This window comes from Pongo pygmaeus, chromosome 5 (genome assembly GCF_028885625.2).
Source record: "Pongo pygmaeus isolate AG05252 chromosome 5, NHGRI_mPonPyg2-v2.0_pri, whole genome shotgun sequence".
Taxonomy (NCBI): Eukaryota; Metazoa; Chordata; class Mammalia; order Primates; family Hominidae; genus Pongo; species Pongo pygmaeus.
In genome coordinates, this window is record NC_072378.2 from 33,289,809 (window position 1) to 33,310,004 (window position 20,196).

Consider the following 20,196-nt stretch of genomic DNA (forward strand, 5'->3'; position numbering starts at 1 on the left):
CATCATGTACCGCCGAGACCAGGGAATAAGAGCTCAGCTGGCAAATTAGGGGTTTTCCCTATTTCCCTCCCTAATGAGGTCAAGCTGTGTTCAGGTTAAGGCATGCTGAATTTGAAACGACAACCCACTCAAGTTGAGATATCCAGAAACAAATACCGTGAGTTAAGAAAGAAGCCACACTGATATAAAGAAATGAGATTTATTGCCTCGTGGGGGGAAGGAATGTGGTTGTGATAGGCATGCCACTCCGGGATCCCTGGGATGCAAGCCCAGGGAGAGCAGAGTCCCCAGGTGGGAAATCTACACACACACCCCAGGGATGTCCCAGAGACTTCTTCTACCCTAAGAAGAGATCCTGGGCAGGATGTGAGAAATCTGAGCATCCTCTGTTTGGATGGCCGAAGCTGTTGGCATCAAACTCTGGTCTGGAAGAATCAGTCTGGGGAGAGACAGGGATGGAGGAAAGGCATCAGGGGATCCATCCTCCTCCTCCTCCTCCTCCTCCTGCTCCTCAAAGGCCTTGCTCGCCCTGCCTGCACCACACCCTGCAGAAGTTGATCTCTCCTTGTTCCCAAATCATCTCCAAGCACCCTTCCTACAGCACCCCATGATTCCTTTTTTCACTCAAATCAATTCTTGTGACCCATAACTGTGTGTGTGTAACTGGGTCCCCAACTGGGAAGATGTGCCCCCATGGTGCTGGATACAGGCCCCCACACCCAAGGGCCTGAGGATCGCTATATGTCCCCCCATGCCACAAAATAATCCTGACACAGGCACACATGCACCACTGTATCTGGCTCCCACGGGCTCACCCGCCCCCTTCAGATGACATACCACCTGAGCAAGGCTTCCGGAAGTAGATGATGAGAACAATGCCCACGATGATACCCAGCACACCCAGGCCAAAGGCCACGCCACACAGCACATTCTCCAGCAGATCTGAGGGCAGTGCATTCCGGGGCACTGGAGGAAATAAGGAGTGGCTCAGCCTGGGGACCTAGTTAGGGAGCCTCCCACCCAGGGGAATGACATAGGAATCTGGGATGACATGGGAGAAACTGAGGCATGGGAGACTGGGATGGGCTTAGGGTAGGAATGGACTAAACAAGGTACCAGTGGAGAAAGAAGGCTCTTCCCATGGATCTATCCCTTTTTGCCCCCAAAAGGACCAGAATTCCAGGGAGAAAGCCTCACCCCAATATGCAATTGCTGTGTAGCGGTCAATTTCGTGAGTCACAATGCAGGAGAAAATGTCAGAAGATTCTGGTGTGAAGTTTAAGTAAGAAAAGGCCTGGAAGCTGAGTCCATCAACAGCTGAGACAAAAGTAGGCCCAAATCCTTCGACAGGGATGGAATGATGCTGCCAGTTCACTGTCAGCATGGGTGGGAAGAGATTACTGACAAAACAGACCAAAGTGTTGGGCTTGCCAAACTCCAGGGGCTTCAGCGTGAACACTTCAGCGATAGGAAACCCTGGTGCGGGGATTGAGGTGTGGGGGGAAAAAGAGACTAGTTTAGATGGTATCTCTGTGTTTGGAGGGGCCATGGCATATGGAGGGGAGGGCAGAGAAGAACACAGTGGGTCAGGCTTTGGGAGACAGAGATGAGGGAGGAGCTGGGCTCTGAAGGGAGGTCTTCTTCCAGGCAAGGACTGCAGCTAGACCTAGGAGCAGAGCCAGATCCAGGCTACTCTGGACCCCTCCACTATGACTTCCTTCAGCACTTCCTGTCTAGAGCTCACATTGATGTCTAACCATGCACTGTCTTCTCACTAAGACATAGTCACGTCATCAGATATTTCCACTCTTCCTATCCATCTTCTGGGCATAGTAGCACAAGTGTTAATATTCAGTAGGTATCAGTTGGTACCTGTTGAATTCATCACATTCAATACATAGTTCTGAATGCCTACTACATGCTAGGTACTTCTGCCCACCAAAAAAAACACAGGGTGCAGACCAAGGCTGGTGGAAAAATTAAGGTGATGAAGAGAACCAGAAGGTATTTGAGATGGGGAGCTGGTATCAAGGGGAATTATTCAGTGTACAGATCAATGAGGTTAAGAATGCAGCCCTCCTCCCTTCACTCCCCAGAAAACTCCTGACCTCTGGACACCGGGATTTTCCCATCAAGTTGTGGCCCTATTTGCTGGATCATCGACTCGCAGAACTCTTTGTCAAATAAAATGGCAGGAGCATCTCCCTGTTCCTGAGCCCAGTCAGCAAATTCGGGCAGGCGAGGCACCCGAGTGTTCTGGGAAAAGTCGAAGAAGAAAAGCTGGTCCTCGTCGTAGGCCTCAGAGAGTCCCACACTGGGACTCCCATCCTGGCAGTACACTGTGTGCAGGAATGTGTGGTTTTGCAGGTCATCTCGCCACACTGGAGTAGGAGCTGCAAAGGACACAGGGTGAGGTTCAGGGAGGTGGGAGCCTTCTCCTCCAACTTAAAAAACAGCAAGGTGGGGCTAGGCACAGTGGCTCATGCCTGTAATCCCGGCACTTTGGGAGGCCAAGGTGGGCGGATCACGAGGTCAGGAGTTTGAGACCAGCCTGGCCAGCATGGTGAAACTTCATCTCTACTAAAAATACAAAAAAGTAGCTGGGCATGTTGGCATGCGCCTGTAGTCCCAGCTACTCGGGAGGCTGAGGGAGGAGAATTGCTTGAACCAGGGAGGCAGAGGTTGCAGGGAGCTAAGATTAAGCCACTGCACCCCAGCCTGGGTGACAGAGTGAGACTCTGTCTAAAAACAAAACAAAACAACAACAACAAAAACAAGCAAGGCCTGCTTCAAGGAGCGTGGGCTGAGGCGAGACCCTTTCCTGTGTCTGTTATTTAGACTCCCCTTCCCAAAGGGGGTGAAGAACAAATTATGGCATCTCTCCAAGCTTCCCCTGCCTATAAAAAGGCCAGCTGGCAAAAGTAAAAAGGGTTCTACTTTCTAAAGTGACAGATTCAGGCCAGGCATGGTGGCTCACGCCTGTAATCCCAGCACTTTGGGAGGCTGAGGCAGGCGGATTGCTTGAGCCCAGGAGTTCAAGACCAACCTGGGCAACACAGCGAGACCCTGTCTCTACAAAAAACACAAAAACTTAGCCAGGTGTGGTGGCAAACACCTGTGGTCTCAGCTACTCTGGAGGCTGAGGCAGGAGGATTGCTTGTGCCTAGGAGGTTGGGGCTGCAGTGAGCCATGATTGTGCCACTGGACTCCAGCCCAGGTGACAGAATGAGCCCATCTCAAAAAATATATATATAAACGCCAGGCGCGGTGGCTCAAGCTTGTAATCCCAGCACTTTGGGAGGCCGAGGCGGGTGGATCACCTGAGGTTAGGAGTTTGAGACCAGCCTGGCAAACATGATGAAACCTCATCTCTACTAAAAATTCAAAAATCAGCCAGGTGTGGTGGCATGCGCCTGTAATCCCAGCTACTCGGGAGGCTGAGGCAGGAGAGTCTCTTGAACCCCAGAGGCAGGGGTTGCAGTGACCGAGATCGCATCACTGCACTCTAGCCTGGGTGACAGAGCGAGACGCCGTGTCAAAAAAAATAAATTAAATAAATCAAATAAAAATTTAAAAAATGTATATATATAAAATAAAGTGACAGATTCAGAGTCACTGTTCGTTGTGTGTTTGGGGGCTGCACAAAGACACCTAGGCAAAGAAGCAAGTGAAAGCCTGCATTCCGCTCACCATGCCATACATCCTGGCATAGGGCTGTATCCTCCCAAAGGGGATTCCTTTGCCTAATTCACACCAGGTCACTGTATTGACTAGAAAAGGCCATGGACGGGTTTCTCACTCTTAGAAGGGAAAGAGGAATGGCTACAGCCTTCCCAAGCCATAGATGGGACTGCCTCCCACTACCCCCAGACACAAATGGTAAATTGGAAAACCAGTATCCAGACATCTCTTCAGCCACTTCATTGGCACCAAGCCTCTCTCAAAATGTCTTCTGTTCCTTAACCTACCAGGCCTCTCAAAGACAGCACTGGGAGAAGTGACCCCATAACTGCATAAAATAATCCCTCTTCTTTGAAGCTCTTGGCAGGAATCGCTCAGCCAGCAGGAAACCTTTAACCCAATACCCAGAAAAACAGACATTTGGAGGAAGAGGGATCTTCCAGATTATTCTTCCATTCTGCCCCATCCTCTACAGAGAAGAAAACTAAGACACTTTTCAAGAATCACAAGACAAGTTAATGATAGAAAGCAGAGTAGAATCTTGAGTGGAGGAGTGAAAATAACATTCACTTTGTTCAAATCTCAGCTCTACCACTTTCCAATAGTGTGAACTTGCACAAATAACTCTAAGTCTCATTTTCTGCATTTGTAAAATGGAGAGAACAATCTCCACTTCAAGAGATTGTCTTAAATGGAACATGTAAAGCATCTCTGATATTGTTTACCAACCACACATAGTAGCTGTCTTTCTCCACTCCCCTGTTGTTTCCACTGCCTCATAAGACTTCCCACCACTCACAAAGCACAGCGCTTTTCCTCACAAAGCTGAGTGGGCTCCCTAGATTCAGGATGGAAGTAAATGGGAGTACCATCTTACCTTCAGGGACGGCCCAGGAGTGGGGCAGCAGCCACAGAAGTGGTAGCATCTGTAGCAGTGCAGCTCCTCGGTTCTGTTCATGACCCATACCTTCTCACCACACAGGAGGTAGGAGCTACCAACCCAGCCAACCCAGCTTCCCCAACTCCCTCCCCCAGAGGGCGGCCTTAGATCATGTTTTGCCAGATCATTTCCAATAGGTGCCCTTGTCATTTTGTCTAAACCAATCAGAGAAGCGTAGGGTTTAACATCATCAGTCACTGGGGAGATGCCTGGGGCTAGCAACCTCCTGAAGACTTGGCTGTTTGACCAGGGCACAGTATGCATGTAACTGAGCTGGGAAGCCCAGTGGAGGAATGTTGCTTCCTGGTGGAGTTCCCTCTTTGGTTTCAAGCTGTCAGCCTCAGTCCGTAAGCGACCAGCTGGCTCTTCAGAGCAGTGCCACCTCCTGGCAGAATGCTGCAGTGGGGAACCGCATCTTCCCCAAGTAAACCCCCAGGGCTCTTCGGACCCTGCCTTCTCCTCCCTCCTAGCTCTTCCTCTTTCTCAAAAAAACTCATTCTCCTTCAGGCATTAGCTCTAATTCATTTGGCAGACATATATTGAAAATATAAGAAATTCTGGGTGTTGGGCCCACGGCTAGAAATACAAAGATGAATAGGCATAGTCTGCCTTCAAAGAGCTTAGAGTTTAGTGCTGGGGGAGGGGGCCAAGGGATAATTACACAACAGTGTAATGTATTCAAATAAGAATGTGCCAAGTGTTTTGGAAGTCGCAGTAATTTTATGAGGATGCAGAATAGGAGGAACATAATCAGGCAGGCTCCTAAGTCTTGAAGGAAAAACAATTTGGCCAGCAGAACATGAAGGAAGAGAAAAACACGCCAGGGCAAAGGGTAGGCAGAAGTACAAAGATCACAGGCATCCAGAGGTCCTCTTTGGAGACCCTGTGTACTAGTTGATATGAATGTTGTGAAGGTCGCTTGTGTGTTCGTGTATGATAATAGGAGGTAATGGGGGGTAGAAGGATGTTGTGATGAGCTACAAATTCGGGCAAGGGCCAGATCATATGGGCCCTGCTACGCCACAAGGAGGAGCTTGCTTTTACTTAGCAGATGATAGAGATATTAAAACTGGGGAATGACACAATCATTTTAGCATTTTGGAAAAAATGTTCTGATGGATATTTCAATGAACTGGAGCTTTTAAAGAATTGAGGCAAAACTGCTGGGCAAGAGTCTATAGCATACCAAGATGAACAGTTGCACATACACACACCACTCCTATAGCAATACAGCAATAATTTAAATGACAAATAATAAGAGCCTGAATTAAGTCATAATTAGAGGAGGCGGAGGAGATAGAATATCGAGATAATTAGGAAGTAGAATCTAAAGGGTTTGGCTACTGATTAGCTGTGGGAGTGAGAAGGTGGAGGAGTCAAGGATATCTCAGATTTCCAGCGTGGGTGGCTGGGTGGGTGGTCAGGGATGGACTGAATTGAAGCAGAAAAGAATGCCATGGGAGCAGGTTTACAAAGAGAAAGAGCTTGATTTTGTACATGTTGAATTTGAAATGCCAGTGGAACAGCAAGCTGAAACAGAGGAGAGAAAGGGCTTGATTTTGTACATATTGAATTTGAAATGCCAGTGGAACAGCCAGCTGAAACTGCACGGGAGCGCAGTGAGGCGTGTGGGTATGGACCCCAGGTATGGTCTGAAGAGCCTGATTTGAGAGTCATCAGCACAAATGTCGGAGCAGAGGCCATGAATAAGACCACCCAAGTAAACTGTGCAGAAGGAGTGGGAAGTGAAACAAGGACAAAAGCATGCATGGGCTCAAACCCCAAACCTTATACCAGTTATCCAGGATCCAGTCAGGAGCATTTAACTACTTTATGTGCTTCAGACTGAAAGAATTTAATATAGAGAATTGGTTACAAAGGTGTTAAAAGGGCAAGAAGTACAAAAAAAAAAAAAAAAAAGGAGGGTCCTAGAAATGTAAATTTAAAAAAAAAGATTGCTATCTGGAAATCAGAAGCTGCCATCATCCCTGAGCTGGAATCTGTAAATCTATTTATTGCCTTGTGAGAGACACTGTCATAGTCAGTTCCAATCTACTAAAAAGGTGCCACCTCCTTCAAGGCTAGAATCCTTGAGAAGGTACTTCTGCTCAGGAGGCTGGAGTCCTGAGTCTCCCATTCTTCCTGCTGCTACATCTACCAGCTATTGCCAGCCACCGTCACTGTTTAGAGGCTGAAGCAGGATGCTTCTCAGTTTCTCTTGCCTTCTGATCTCCCATCAGTGCCTCCTACTGGCAGAATCGAAAAGGAAGCCAGATATCCAGGAAGGCTGGGAAATACACACCTGGCTGACTCCTAAGCTAAGCAGTTCAAAACACAGTAGAGGAGGGTGTGTGTGTCACTGAGACAAAAGATAATAACGAGTACACTGAAGTACCCTGGTTTGTAAGAATCTGGTGGCATGAGGACCATCCAGAGCACTAAGAAAAGAACAAGGTAGAAGCAGATCAGAGAAATAAGTGGTGTGCCATGAAGGAGGGCAAGGTCAGCATTTTTAAATGCTACTGAAAAGTCAAGAAAGGATTGAAAAGTGTCCTTAGATTTGGTGATTATGAGATGGCTGACAAATTTATTGAAAGCAGTTTCAGTGTTGTAGTGGGAGTCAACTCCAGATTGTGGTGGGCTGAGAAGTAAGTGGGAGGTGAGGAAGAAACTGTCAGTGTATATGCTTCAAGTTTGTTAGACAAAAGAGAAAGACAGAAGGGGTGGGGGAAGAGGCAGTGAGAAAGCTCTAATGTGGCAATCAAGTAATCTGAGAAATTAATATATGTGAATATTGTCCATCAGTGTTTCTGAGGCTTTCAAAATTCGTACGTTCCATCTTTTTTTTTTTTTTTTTTTTTTTAAGACAAAGTTTCCCCTGTTGCCCAGGCTGGAGTGCAGTGGCTACTTACAGGTGCAATCATAACTCACTCCAGTCTTGAACCCCTGAGTTCAAGCGATCCTCCCGCCTCAGCTTCCCAAGTAGGTGGGGACTATAGGCACATGCCACTGTGCCTGGCTTCATATCATCTTTTGATAAACAAGTAATAGCAGCAGTAATAGCTAAAAACAAAAACAACTCTATGACCTCCTAGATATTCTGGAACAGCAATGTGTATATATGTGTGTGTGTCTGTGTGGTGGAGGCAGGGTGCCAGGGAAGGACTAGGATTTGGAAATCATTGTAACCCTCCAAAAAACAAAAGAACATTTCCCAGTATCCCAACATTTATGGACTAACCCATCAGCGGTTCTGGCAGTGGGGAGATCAGGCCCCTGGAGAGTAGAAAAGAAGTTTATGAGACTACCAGTGGGGAGACATATGGAACACAGCCACCTAGAGTCCTAAACCAGGGGTTAGCAAACTTTTTCTGTAAAGGGCCAGATGGCAAATATTTTAGACATTGTGGGCTATCCGATCTCTGTCATGAGTACTCAACTGTGGCACGAAAGCCTCCATGCACAATATGTAAATGAAGGAGCATGGCTGTGTTCCTAGTTTCCTCCTAGCTTTTCCTCCCACTTCTTGAATATCTCCTTCTCAGTCTCCTTCATAGACTCCTTCCTTTCAGCTACTCTTTAAATACTGGTGTTCCCTGGAGTTTTGTCCTCAACCCTCTTTTTATTTATGGACGCTAAAATTCAAATTTCATGTAATTTTCATGTGTCACGAAATATTCTTCATTTGCTTTTTTTTCCCTAACCATTTAAAAATGTGAAGACCATTCTTAGCTTTTAGGCCATTTAAAAACAGGTGGTAGGCAAGATTGTGCTCACAGCCCATAGTGTGCTGAATGATGCTCTACACGTGGTCAGAATTGGTATGAAAACCCCAAATAAACCCACCCTTCAAAGAAGAACCTCAGTCCCCTTATTATTGGATTGGCAATCAGTTAACAAACACTTTGTGCCAGTTACACCAGTCTATTTGGAAGGAGATCTGGGGAAGAACAGGAGAAAGTAGACTGGGTAGAAGGGCACAGGAATAGGTACAGCAGACACTGCAATTTCTCTGGGTGAGAGGAACAAGGCAGAGGGGTCCAAGTTCTCCATAGGGAGCACAGTGTAGACAAGACCAAGGTGACGACAAACATAACCATCCCTCACCAAGACTGTGGTGATGGGTGGTTAACTCCATTCTCCCCTTCTATAATCTCAGTTTAAATGGTAACAAGTTCAAACATTTATAACTACTCTTCCCTCCATGTAATCCTTCCCCACCAGGACCTCCCAACTACCTCCATCATAAGTATCTCAGGAATAGTCTCTCATCAGTTTGGAAAGTGATAATTGTGGGCAAGAGATGAGCAAGGCAGCCAGTTCTGCTTTGCAGTAGTTCACTGTCTAGTTTGTCATTAGCTGTGAATGCCTCTGAAAATAATGGCAGAGCACCGGTAAATCCAGGAGGCTCTGGCTTTCTAACACTCAGCTCTGCCATCCCTTTCTAGCATTTAAAAATGGACTCTATTTGGCCGGGCACAGTGACTCACGCCTGTAATCCCAGCACTTTGGGAGGCCGAGGCGGGTGGATCACGAGGTCAGGAGATCAAGGCCATCCTGGTTAATGGTGAAACCCCATCTCTACTAAAAATACAAAAAAAAAAAAAAATTAGCCAGGCGTGGTGGCGGGGGCCTGTAATCCCAGCTACTCGGGAGGCTGAGGCAGGAGAATCACTTGAACTCGGGAGGCGGAGGTTGCAGTGAGCCGAGATCGTGCCATTGCACTCCAGCCTGGGTGACAGAGCGAGACTCCGTCTCAAAAAATAAATAAATAAATATATAAAAAGGACTCTCTATTTTATTTTTCCCCTAGCAGAGTCAAATTTCTTGGAAAAGTCATGGGCAACTGTGGCCCCGCTCTCATACTTGCCATTTAATCTTTTCACTCTCAACAATGCAATTGTTCACCAATACTTTTGTGTTGCCATATCAAATGAACTAGTCTCTGCAACATCTGACACTGTTGGCCATACTCTATCTCCTAAATTGGTCAAATGTTTGGCATACCTGATGGCACTCTCTCCTAGTTTTTCCTCCTACTTTTCTGGCGTCCCCTTTTCAGTCCCTTTGGGACTTTCTTTCAGCAACCCTTTAAGTATTGGTGTTCCCTGGAGTTTTGTCCTCAACCTTTACTCTTCTTAGACTATACACTTGCCCTGGACGGTCTCATTTACTCCCACATGCCTTCAGTTACCACCCACTTGCTAATGTCTTCCAAGCTTACCTCTTCAGCTCAGATCTTGCTCTGAGTTCCACACTACCCATATCTGAACTGCTTCTGGTCAAATCCTCTTGGATGCTATGTAACAGCAGTTTTTTTTTTTTTTTTTTTTTTTTTTAATATGGAATGCTTCACGAATTTGCATGTTCTTAAACTGTATTCTTCACAAAATAGCGTTCCTCGAGAAATAAGAAAAGTAAGTTTGATGATAGCAATCATTTATTTTTGAATTTATTTCCACAGACATAATGCAACATCAAACACATTTATAATATTTTTTATTACATAACAATTTATTATATTTAATAAGTCTATTTATTGCAAGCAATAGAAACCAATTCTGGCTAACTTAAATTTTAAAAATGAGGATTTATTAGAAAGATACTGATCTAACTCATGAAAGTAATAGTTGAATAAGCTAGCCTCAGGTAGAATAGCCACAGGGACCTTAGAAGCAGGGGTTGAGTTGCCATTAATATGCTCACCTGCAAAGGCCACCTGCCTCTTTATCTTACAAGTTTTGCTTTGCTGGGAGAGCCTCTCTCACTGGCTTAGCTTGTATTAGGTGTGTACCACTGGATTCATTGGTTGTGGCCAGGTACAGTATTACCTCTATGGATTAGAACTATTCCTAGAGAAGGGAGAATCATATGAAAAGTAACCACCTCAGTACAGCTATTTTCAACATATGGCATCTCAGACAATTGTATGAGATCATCTGAGGCATAAACATAAGGTTAAATCTGTGTATTAATGCTCAGACAGCATTTCCTAACTACTCAGGTGACATATGTCATCTGCTTGATGATCTCTGGTCTGTCACTTGTCTTATCACATATTCAAATTACATTTATCATATGATTCAATATTGATTAATTTAAAATTATATATTCCACTAATTTCCTTTGAATCTCTGACTAAAAAGGTTTTTTAAATTTTACTTTGAAAAGCTCCAAGCACACACAGAAGAATCTAATAAACTCCAATGTACTCTAATGAATGTCAACACTTTTCAACATTTAACATTCTTCCATTCTTGTTTCATCTATAGTTCTGCATTTTTTGGAGTATTTTAAACAAATTCTGTCATTACATTTCACCAGTAAATACTTTTAGGCATATCTATAATAGATGATAACCTTTCCCTTAACATAACTATAATGCCATCACCACAACCAACAAAATTAAAAATTACTTAACTTCATTTGACCCAATCTGTTCATTTCTCCTAGTTATCTCAAAAATGTCTAAGAGAATGAAGTTTTAAATGAAAAGCAGTGTCTTATAATTTTCAAACTGTGCCATTAGTTTAAAAAAGTTGGTGAGTTTTCTATATTATGTTTCATAAGCTATTGATGGTTCAATAATGAATTCTAATTAGGTATTCCATAGGCAAATAAAGTTAGGAATTGTTACTCTGAATGTATCTCCATCTCAAGATTACACTCATCACTTTCGCTTCCCAATATATTCCAACTCCTCTCCTATATTTAAGACTTCAGTGACTAACAAGATGTCCACCCGAGCTACAAATGTGGGTCATCCTTGATGACCCCATCTTCCTCAAACCTTCCCATTCAATTGTCCTAACAATTCTACCTTTCTAATAGCTCTTGAATCTTCCTTTCTTTTCCTTCCATTCCTACTGGTCCAGGCCTTCAATGGTTGGTTTTCACTGGATTATTGCAACTTTCTTATAATTGGTCTCTCTCTCTCCAATCTTATTATTTTCCACAGTGCTGCCAGAAGGATATTTTTATTATGCTTAGTTGATCATATTATACTTCTGCATGAAAACCTTCCATGACTGTTAATGATCTACTTTCCTTGTCATGACCCTTAATGACCTGAAGTCTACTTACCTACTTCTGTATGTCCTTTCAGGTGAAATCTCACTCCTCTCAGGAAGCCTTCCTTGAACCCAGAGTTGAGATTAATGGCCACTTCAGTACGTTTCCAAAGCACCCTGTGTTGGCCATTATCAATGTTTTAATTTTATTATTCTCTTCCATTAATATGTCTGTTTCATAGTCACCTCATCTCTATTGCAAGGTCCTTAGGGGAGGGTGTACTATATATATATATCTCCACCAAGAAGCCCACTAAGTGACCTTTCACTTGATGAACAAATGGGCTACCAGTCTCTGAAGGTGCTGAACTGAGAATGGAAGAGCCTTCACATATTAGATGATGATGGATTGTCCCTTCTAACAGATGTTTCAAAGGTAAATCTTATCAGGCTTATCTATAAGCCATTCTTTTTTTTTTTTTTTTTTGAGATGGAGTCTCGCTCTGTTGCCAAGGCGGGAGTGCAGTGGTGTGGTGTCCGCTCACTGCAATCTCTGCCTCCCAGGTTCAAGTGATTCTCCTGCCTCAGCCTCTGGAGTATCTGGGCACGTGCCACCATGCCCGGCTGATTTTTTTTTTTTTTTTTTTTTTGTATTTTTAGTAGAGATGGGGTTTCACCATATTAGCCAGGATAATCTTGATCTCCTGACCTCGTGATCCACCTGGCTCGGCCTCCCTAAGTGCTTTGATTATAGGCATGAGCAACCGCACCCAATCTCTATGAGCCATTTTACGCCTCCACAGCCTTCCCTATGTACTCTACTACCCTTCCAATTCCATTCTAGGCCCTTCCCAAGCTCCTTGCCAACTACCGTTTTCTTCCTACTCCCTGCCACCTCCTGTTTCAGAGAGCAAACCTAGCCATCCAGCTCCCACATTTATTCTTATTTCTACCTCAGTATATTTCTCCATACCCATATTCATCCTCCCTTTTAGTGACATTACTATGATGCAGCAATCCTTACAACTACTCTACAAGGTTATAATTTATTATCCCCATTATATAAACAAGAAAACTGGGACTCAGAAAGGTTCATTTATTTAAAAAATATTTATTGGCCATATGTGTCTAGCAGTATGCTCTATATCAGATAACTGCCATCATCACACTTAAAGTCTAATGAAAATAAAGAGACATTAAACAAGCAAACATACAAATTTATAAACTAAAAGGTCCACACATATACACACACAAAATCTCTTAGAATTGATAAATTCAGTAAAGTTGCAGGATACAAAATTATCATATAAAAATTAATGGTGCTTCTGGATACAAACAGTAAACTAGTGGAAAAAGAAATCAAAGAAAGTAATCCCATTTACAATAGCTACAACCCCTCCCCCCACCAAAAAAACAAAATAGAATACCTAGAATAAACCAAGGAGGTGAAAGATCTCTACAAGGAAAACTATGAGACACTGAGGAAAAAAACTGAGGAGGTCACAAAAAAATAGAAAGACATCCTATGTCTTTGGAAGAATTTGTATCGTGAAAATGACTGTACTACCAAAAGCAATCTACAGATTTGTTGCAAGTCCTATCAAAATACAAAGATATTCTTTGCAAAAATAGAAAAAACAAGCAAAATTAATATGGAACCACAGAAAACACAAATAGTCAAGGTAATTCTGAACAAAAAGAACAAAGCTGTAGACATTACACCACCCAACTTCAAAATATACTACAAAGCTACAGTAACTAAAAGAGCATGGTACTGGCATAAAAACAGATACACAGACCAATAGAACCGAATAAAGGACCCAGAAATAATAGATCCACATCTTAACAGCCAACTGATTTTCAACAAAGGTACCAAGATATTCAATGGGAAAAGGACACACTCTTCATTAAATGGTGCTGGGAACACTGAATAACAATATGCAGAAAAATACAACTAGACCCCCATCTCTCATCAAATACAAAAATTAAATCAAAATGGATTGAAACTTAAACATAAGACCTGAAACTATAAAAGTTACTGTAAGAAAATACTGGAGAAATGCTCAAGACTTTGAGCAAACATTTTTTGGTTTAAGACTTCAAAAGGACAGGCAATGAAAGCAAAAATACACAAATGGGATTACATCAAGCTAAAAGGCTTCTGCCACAGCAAAGGAAATAATCAACAGAGTGAAGAGACAACCTTCAGAATGGGAAAAAATATGTGCAAACTATCCATCTGATAAGGGATTAATAACGAGAATATGTAAGGAACTCAAACTCAACAGCAAAAATCCTCCAAATAATCCCATTTGAAAATGGGCAAACGATCTGAATAGACATTTCTCAAAAGACATACAAATGGCCAACAGGCATAAGAAAATATTCTCAACATTACTAATCATCAGGGACATGCAAATCAAAACCACAATGAGATATCATCTGAATCTACTTAAAATGGCTATTATCAAAAAGACGCAGATAAGAGATACTGGTGAGGATGCAGAGAAAGGGGAATGCTCATATACTGATGGTAGAAATGTAAATTAACATAGCCACTATGGAAAACAGCATAAAGGTTCCTCAAACAACTAAAAATAGATCTACTATATGATTCAGCAATCCCACTGCTGGGTATATATCCAAAAGAAAGGAAATCAGTGTATCAAAGAGATGTGTACATGCCCATGTTTATTTCAGCACTACTCACAGTAGCCAAGACATGGAATCAATCTAAGTGTCTATCAAATGACTGGATAAAGAAAATGTGGTGTATATATATACAATGGATACTACTCAGCCATAAAAAAGAATGAAATCCTGTCATTTCCAGCAACATGGATGGAACTGGAAGTCATTATGTTAATGAAATAAGTCAGGCACAGAAAGAAAAATATCACGTTCTCATAAGTGGGAGCTAAAAAAGTTGATCTTACGGAGGTAGAGGGTAGAATGATGGTTACCAGAGGCTGGGAAAGGGAGAGGGTGGAGGGGGGATGAAGAGAGATTGATTAATGGTTACAAAAATATAGTTAAATTGAAGGAATAAATTCTATAATGTTTGATGGCACAGCTGGGTGACTACAGTTAACATTTACTGTATATTTCAAAATAGCTAGAAGAGTAGATTTGAAATGCTCCCAACAGAAGGAAATAATAAATGTTTGAGGTGATGGATATCCTAATTATCCTGATTTGATCATTACACATCGTATGCATGTATCAAAATATCACATGTACCCCATAAATATGTACAATTATTATGTATCAATAAAAAATTTAAAAAAAACAAAAGAATTCAGAGGTCCATAAACTTGGATGGAATAAAAAAAAGTCAACTTTATTTTCAAAAAATTCTGAAATCTAATTTTATGAATGTAGAAAATAAATCTTAGTAGTACCAGCCAGCAGCTGTTACACTGTCATCAATAGAAAACACCATCAATTAATATTTTCATATCACATTATAGTTGTTACAGACATCTTAAAATATCACTTACAATTATGGGAGCTGTTAAACTTGCCAATAAATCATGCTTTTTAATGTATTAGTAAAGAAACACTGTATTGTATTAACACAGAAACACATACTACTAGATCATCACACATTTCTTTAAATATAGTAGTGCCCCCCACATAGCACCAAATGTGATTATACAGTTTCTTCCTATCCATAGATATACCTATGATAAAGTTTAATTTATAAATTGGCACAGGAAGAGATTAACAACAACAATAGGACAATTACATTGTAATAAAAGTTATGTGAATATGGTCTTTCTGTCTCATACACAAAGTATCTTATTGTACTTATTTTCAGACCAGGTTGACCTTGGGTAACTGAAATCACAGAAAGTGAAACTGCAGTTAAGGGGGGACCACTGTATTTTGATAACTACAGTTTATATTTTATTTTATGCATTTACCAATATCATCAGACAAGATCCAAAGGCTTCACCAAACTGCCAAAAAAGCTAATGGCACACAAAAAGCTTAAGGAGTCCTGATTTAATCAGTCATTCAATAAACATGAAATCCTTCCTGGAACCATCTCCTGTTCTAGCTTCCTCACATTATGTTGCTCTGCTTCTCCTTGAGATCTTCCATTGGTTCCACTTCCTATTCTTGCTCCCTGTATGAAGATGTAACCCAAAGCTCAATCCTTCACCCTAAATTGTTTTTATACCCCCTTTTACAAACCTCAGCTACCTTTGTGGCTGATTCAAACATCACCTCAAAGGTGACTCTCAAATCTACTTTTCCTAATCTTTTTTCTCGAACTTCAATCTTGGATCTTAAACTCCCTGCTGTGCCTAGTAAACAGAATAATATACCACCCAGAGTCAGCTGCGTTCAAATCCCAGTTCTGCTACTTACTAAAGGTGTGACCTAAGGTAAATATTACCTGCTATGGTTTAAATCTCCCCTCCAAAACTCTTGTTGAAAATAATTGCCATTCTGACAGTTTTAAGAAGTGGGACCTTTAAGAGTTAATTAGGTCATGAGGGATCTGCTCTCATGAATGGATTAATGCTACTAATGTAAGTATGGGTTCCTATTTAAAAGGGGACATTCTGAGGCCGGGCGCGGTGGCTCACACCTGTAACCCCAGCAGTTTGGGAGGCCGAGGCAGGCAGATCACGAGGTCAGGAGATCGAGATCATCCTGGCTAACACGGTGAAACCCCGTCCCTACTAAAAATACAAAAAATTAGCCAGGCTTGGTGGCAAGCACCTGTAGTCCTAGCTACTTGGGAGGCTGAGGCAGGAGAATGGTGTGAACCCGGGAGGCGGAGCTTGCAGTGAGCCAGGATTGCACTACTGCACTCCAGTCTGGGCGACAAAGTGAGACTCCGCCTCAAAACAAACAAACAAACAAAGGGTACGTTCTGGCCTCTATTCTCTCTCCATCTCATGTGCTTGTTTGCCCTTCTGCCATGGGATGATGCAGCACAAAGCTCTCACCAGATGCCAATGCCATGCTCTTGGACTTCCAAGCATCTGGAACTGAGCCAAATAAACTACTGTTTATAAATTACCCAGTCTGTGGTATTCTGTGATAGCATCAGAAAACAGACTAAGATGTGCTTTGCTTCTGTTGTTTCATTTGAAAACTGAGGGTGATAATATTAGTATTGACTTTATAGGGTTATAAGGATTAAAAGAGTTAATACATGTACTCATCGCAGTACCTGACACATTTTAACTACTCAATAAATGTTTTGTATCACCAATCACATCTCCTTCCAACCCCCTGACATTTTAATTTGATGTTTATTAACATGGACAGTGCCAGCCACTGGAAGACAGAGTTTCTATCTAACAACATAATTCTGATCAAGTCATTAGTCAAAAAATTTCAGTGGTCCCCCACTGATTCCAAACTTAACAGCACTGGAAACCTTCCATAATGTGTTCTCTAATATAAATTTACCTCCCATTTTCTCTTCTCCTGCTCTACTTCTTGTAGCTTATGTTCTGGCCAGATTGGACTAGACTACTCTCTGTGACAATAACCTGTGCTGTTCTATGTCTGTCTTTCCTCACATAATTCTAATGTCTCAGGTTTGAAGGCAATAATTTTGTCTATGATTATTCCCCTATACATGGCACCCCATAAAACATACATGTTTCAATCTTACCTAAGTCACATACTTACTTACACATCAACTCACCTCAATATTTGCTCAATTTGTGAGAACCTAATATTGGCCAGATACTGTGCTAGGACCTACGGATATTTAAAAAAAAAAAAAAAAAAAAAAGCAAAGCAAGAAAAAGAATGCATCATGGCCCTGCTCTCAAAATCAAGGTCTAGTACTAGGGAGAAACATGTAATCACATAAATGCCATTCACTGTGGAAAGTAAAATCATAAGGGGAAGGGACACCAAAGAATGAGCAGTTAGCTCAACTTGAACGGTAACATTAAGCTTTTCAGAGATGTTATTTGGGCGTACATAGATTGGGGAAAAGCCTACTCCATATAGAAAGTGCACATGTGTAAAACACAGAGGCATGAAACAAAATGATGTGTCTGGGAAACAGTTCAATACAGCTGGAATACAGGGCCCAAGAGGAAGTGGTTAGACATGAGGCTGGAAAGCTAGGCAGACTGTTTTGGCAAACATAGGAATTTGGACTTTATCACATAGCCAATAAGAAATAACATAGAGTTTAAAAAACAGCTATGGCCAGGGCTATATTTTGGAAAGCTCTCTCCTGGCAGTATTGTGGCAGAGGCAGAGAGGAAAGTCTAAAGCAGCACTGTCCAACAGAACTTCTTGCAATGAGGCCGGGCGCAGTGGCTCACACCTGTAATCTCAGCACTTTGGGAGGCTGAGGCGGGAGGATTACTAGGTCAGGAATTCGAGACTAGCCTGGCCAACATGGTGAAACCCCGTGTCTACTAAAAATACAGACATTAGCCGGGTGTGGTGGCAGGCGCCTGTAATCCCAGCTACTCGGGAGGCTGAGGCAGAATTGCTTGAACCCGGGAGGCAGAGGTTGCAGAAAGCCAAGATCACGCCACTGCACTCCATCCTGGGCCACAGAGCAAGACTCCGTATCAGGGAAAGAAAAAAAGAACTTCTTGCAATGACACAAATGTTCAATAATCTGTGCTTTCCCATATGACAGCCACTAGTCACATGTGGCTATTGAGAACTTAAAATGTGGCTAGTGTATTGAGGCACTAAATTTAAAATTGTATTAATTTAAATCCAAATAGCCATGTGTCTAGCAAATAATTTAGGAGACTGTTGGTATAGGTCAGGTGATAGAATTAGGACAGAAGGGTGAGTTGATGGATAGTTAAGAGGCAAAATTATGAGTCTGTAAGGGTGTGAGAAAAGGAAATCAAGAACAGGCTCCCAGATTACAGACTTTGTGGTTAAATAGCCGCCATTGCTCAGGACAACAGAAGAGAAAGAGCAGGTCTAGAGTGTATAGTGATTTCATCAATTTTGAACATATTGGTGTCTAAGAGTTATCCAAGTGGGAATATTTAGTAGAAAGTTTAGCTTAGAAAGCTGTCTGAACTAAAGATTCAGACTTGAGAGGCTTTGAGCCATGGAGTCAGATTACCTAGAGAAGTTGAACAGAATTAGAAGCAAACAAGAATCACAGCAAACATCAACACATAAAAAGGGGCTAAGGAAGAAAAATCCACTGAGACTGGAGAGGAACAGTTACACAAATAGGAAAAGAAACAAGTGAGAGTGGTATAGAAGTCAAGGGTAGAGAGAATGTCAGGAAGGAAACATGATCAAATGTCAAATACCTCAGAGGTCAAATAAAGTGAGAACTGTAAAGTGCTTCCTGACTTTCCCAGTTAGGAGGTTCTTGGTGACATTTGCCAGAAAAGTTTTGGTGGTAGCAGCCTGACAGAGGTGGCTTGAAGAGTGGGGATGGGGAAAGAGAAGGTGACAAAGAATTGAGATAGTAAGGATAATTTCAATTTCAGGTCTTGGCTGTGCAAGGAAGCTGAGCGACATGAGTCTCTAAGAGGGCATGACATTGAGAGGGCTGTTCTCTTTCTGTCAGCGGGGAAACCAAGAGAAAAGTTTAAAAGGTCAAAGGGGGGGAGAAGGGAAGACAGCTTCCGGGTAATAGAGAAGGTTGACCAGGTCAATAGTAAAGGATTTCCTCAAACCGAACGGAGGACCTCTAGTGAAATGGGAAAGCAATACACACTTGACCCAGTTTGCAGGTGGGAAATGGGAAGCCACGAGTTCTGCAAATTGGCCTTTCTGTTCTGTGAGGTGCCATCTGTCGGTGAGGACAAATTAGGGTCTGCAGCATGAAAATCTGGACCGTACTCTGGGTAATCAAGGGAGAGGTTATCGGCTAATGACAAATTAAAGGCTTACTTTTTAGCTGGCAACTGAATCACCATAACATTTTATGTTACCAATTCCAAAATTTTGGGGGGAATTCACTCAAGATTGGGAGAGTAGAGATCATAACTTTAACAGTATAAGAGGTTTAAACGGTCGACTACGAGATAAATAGAGAAGGAAAAGTGATCAGCTGGTAAATATCGTATAAGGTAGAGCGGTCCAGGGACTCACAGGTCTCACTAAAGAAAAGTCTAGCGTAGGTTCACGGCACGGAAAGATTTTAAGGCTGCCTAAGACTAAAGTCGAATACGAAGCCCACATCTGCGGTCCGCACCTTATCTCTCCGCGCAGCAGGCGCGACGAGGGCGAGAAACTGCCTCTCCAGTGGTCGCACCACACGACACCAAGGAAGGGGCCCCTCTCCAGACCCTCATATCTCCAGGTCCAGGCCCCATTTTCCTCCGCTGACAGCTCAGCAGCGCGCGCTTCCCCTGGATTCAGGCCAGGACCAGCCAAGCCGCACCTTACACCCACCGAGGAGGAAACAAGCCTGGCCGCCCGAGGCTACCCCGCTAGGCCGCGGGTAGTGGGGGAGAGGGCGCTGAGGCAGGAGGTCAGCACCCGGGCGCGGGCTACCGCCCCACGAAATGCGCGCCCTCCAAGCCCAGCCGCCGGAGGTGCGGTTCCGGCCCGGACGCCTGCGCACTACGGCTCTCCCCGCAGCCT

The 20,196-nt window shown here is 42.9% G+C and overlaps 1 protein-coding gene across 8 annotated transcripts; it reads right to left on the bottom strand.

Moving 5' to 3' along the window:
* Positions 1–185: 185 nt before the first annotated feature.
* Positions 186–20,179, bottom strand: LOC129039611 (HLA class II histocompatibility antigen, DM alpha chain). 8 transcript variants are annotated; one of them, XM_054493576.2, is made up of 9 exons: positions 19,805–20,143; positions 11,705–11,808; positions 10,328–10,473; positions 9,846–10,021; positions 4,559–6,466; positions 2,109–2,256; positions 1,198–1,476; positions 838–966; positions 186–439 (listed from the first exon to the last, which is right to left on the bottom strand). In XM_054493576.2, the coding sequence occupies exons 5-9, from the start codon at positions 4,883–4,885 to the stop codon at positions 435–437; spliced, it is 888 nt and encodes a 295-aa protein (XP_054349551.1). In that variant the 5' UTR covers positions 4,886–6,466; positions 9,846–10,021; positions 10,328–10,473; positions 11,705–11,808; positions 19,805–20,143; the 3' UTR covers positions 186–434. The 8 variants fall into 8 exon arrangements, with proteins under 8 accessions (XP_054349551.1, XP_054349554.1, XP_054349552.1 ...); XM_054493579.2 differs by lacking the exon at positions 10,328–10,473 and having other exon boundaries at positions 19,805–20,179; XM_054493577.2 differs by lacking the exon at positions 11,705–11,808.
* Positions 20,180–20,196: the final 17 nt, after the last annotated feature.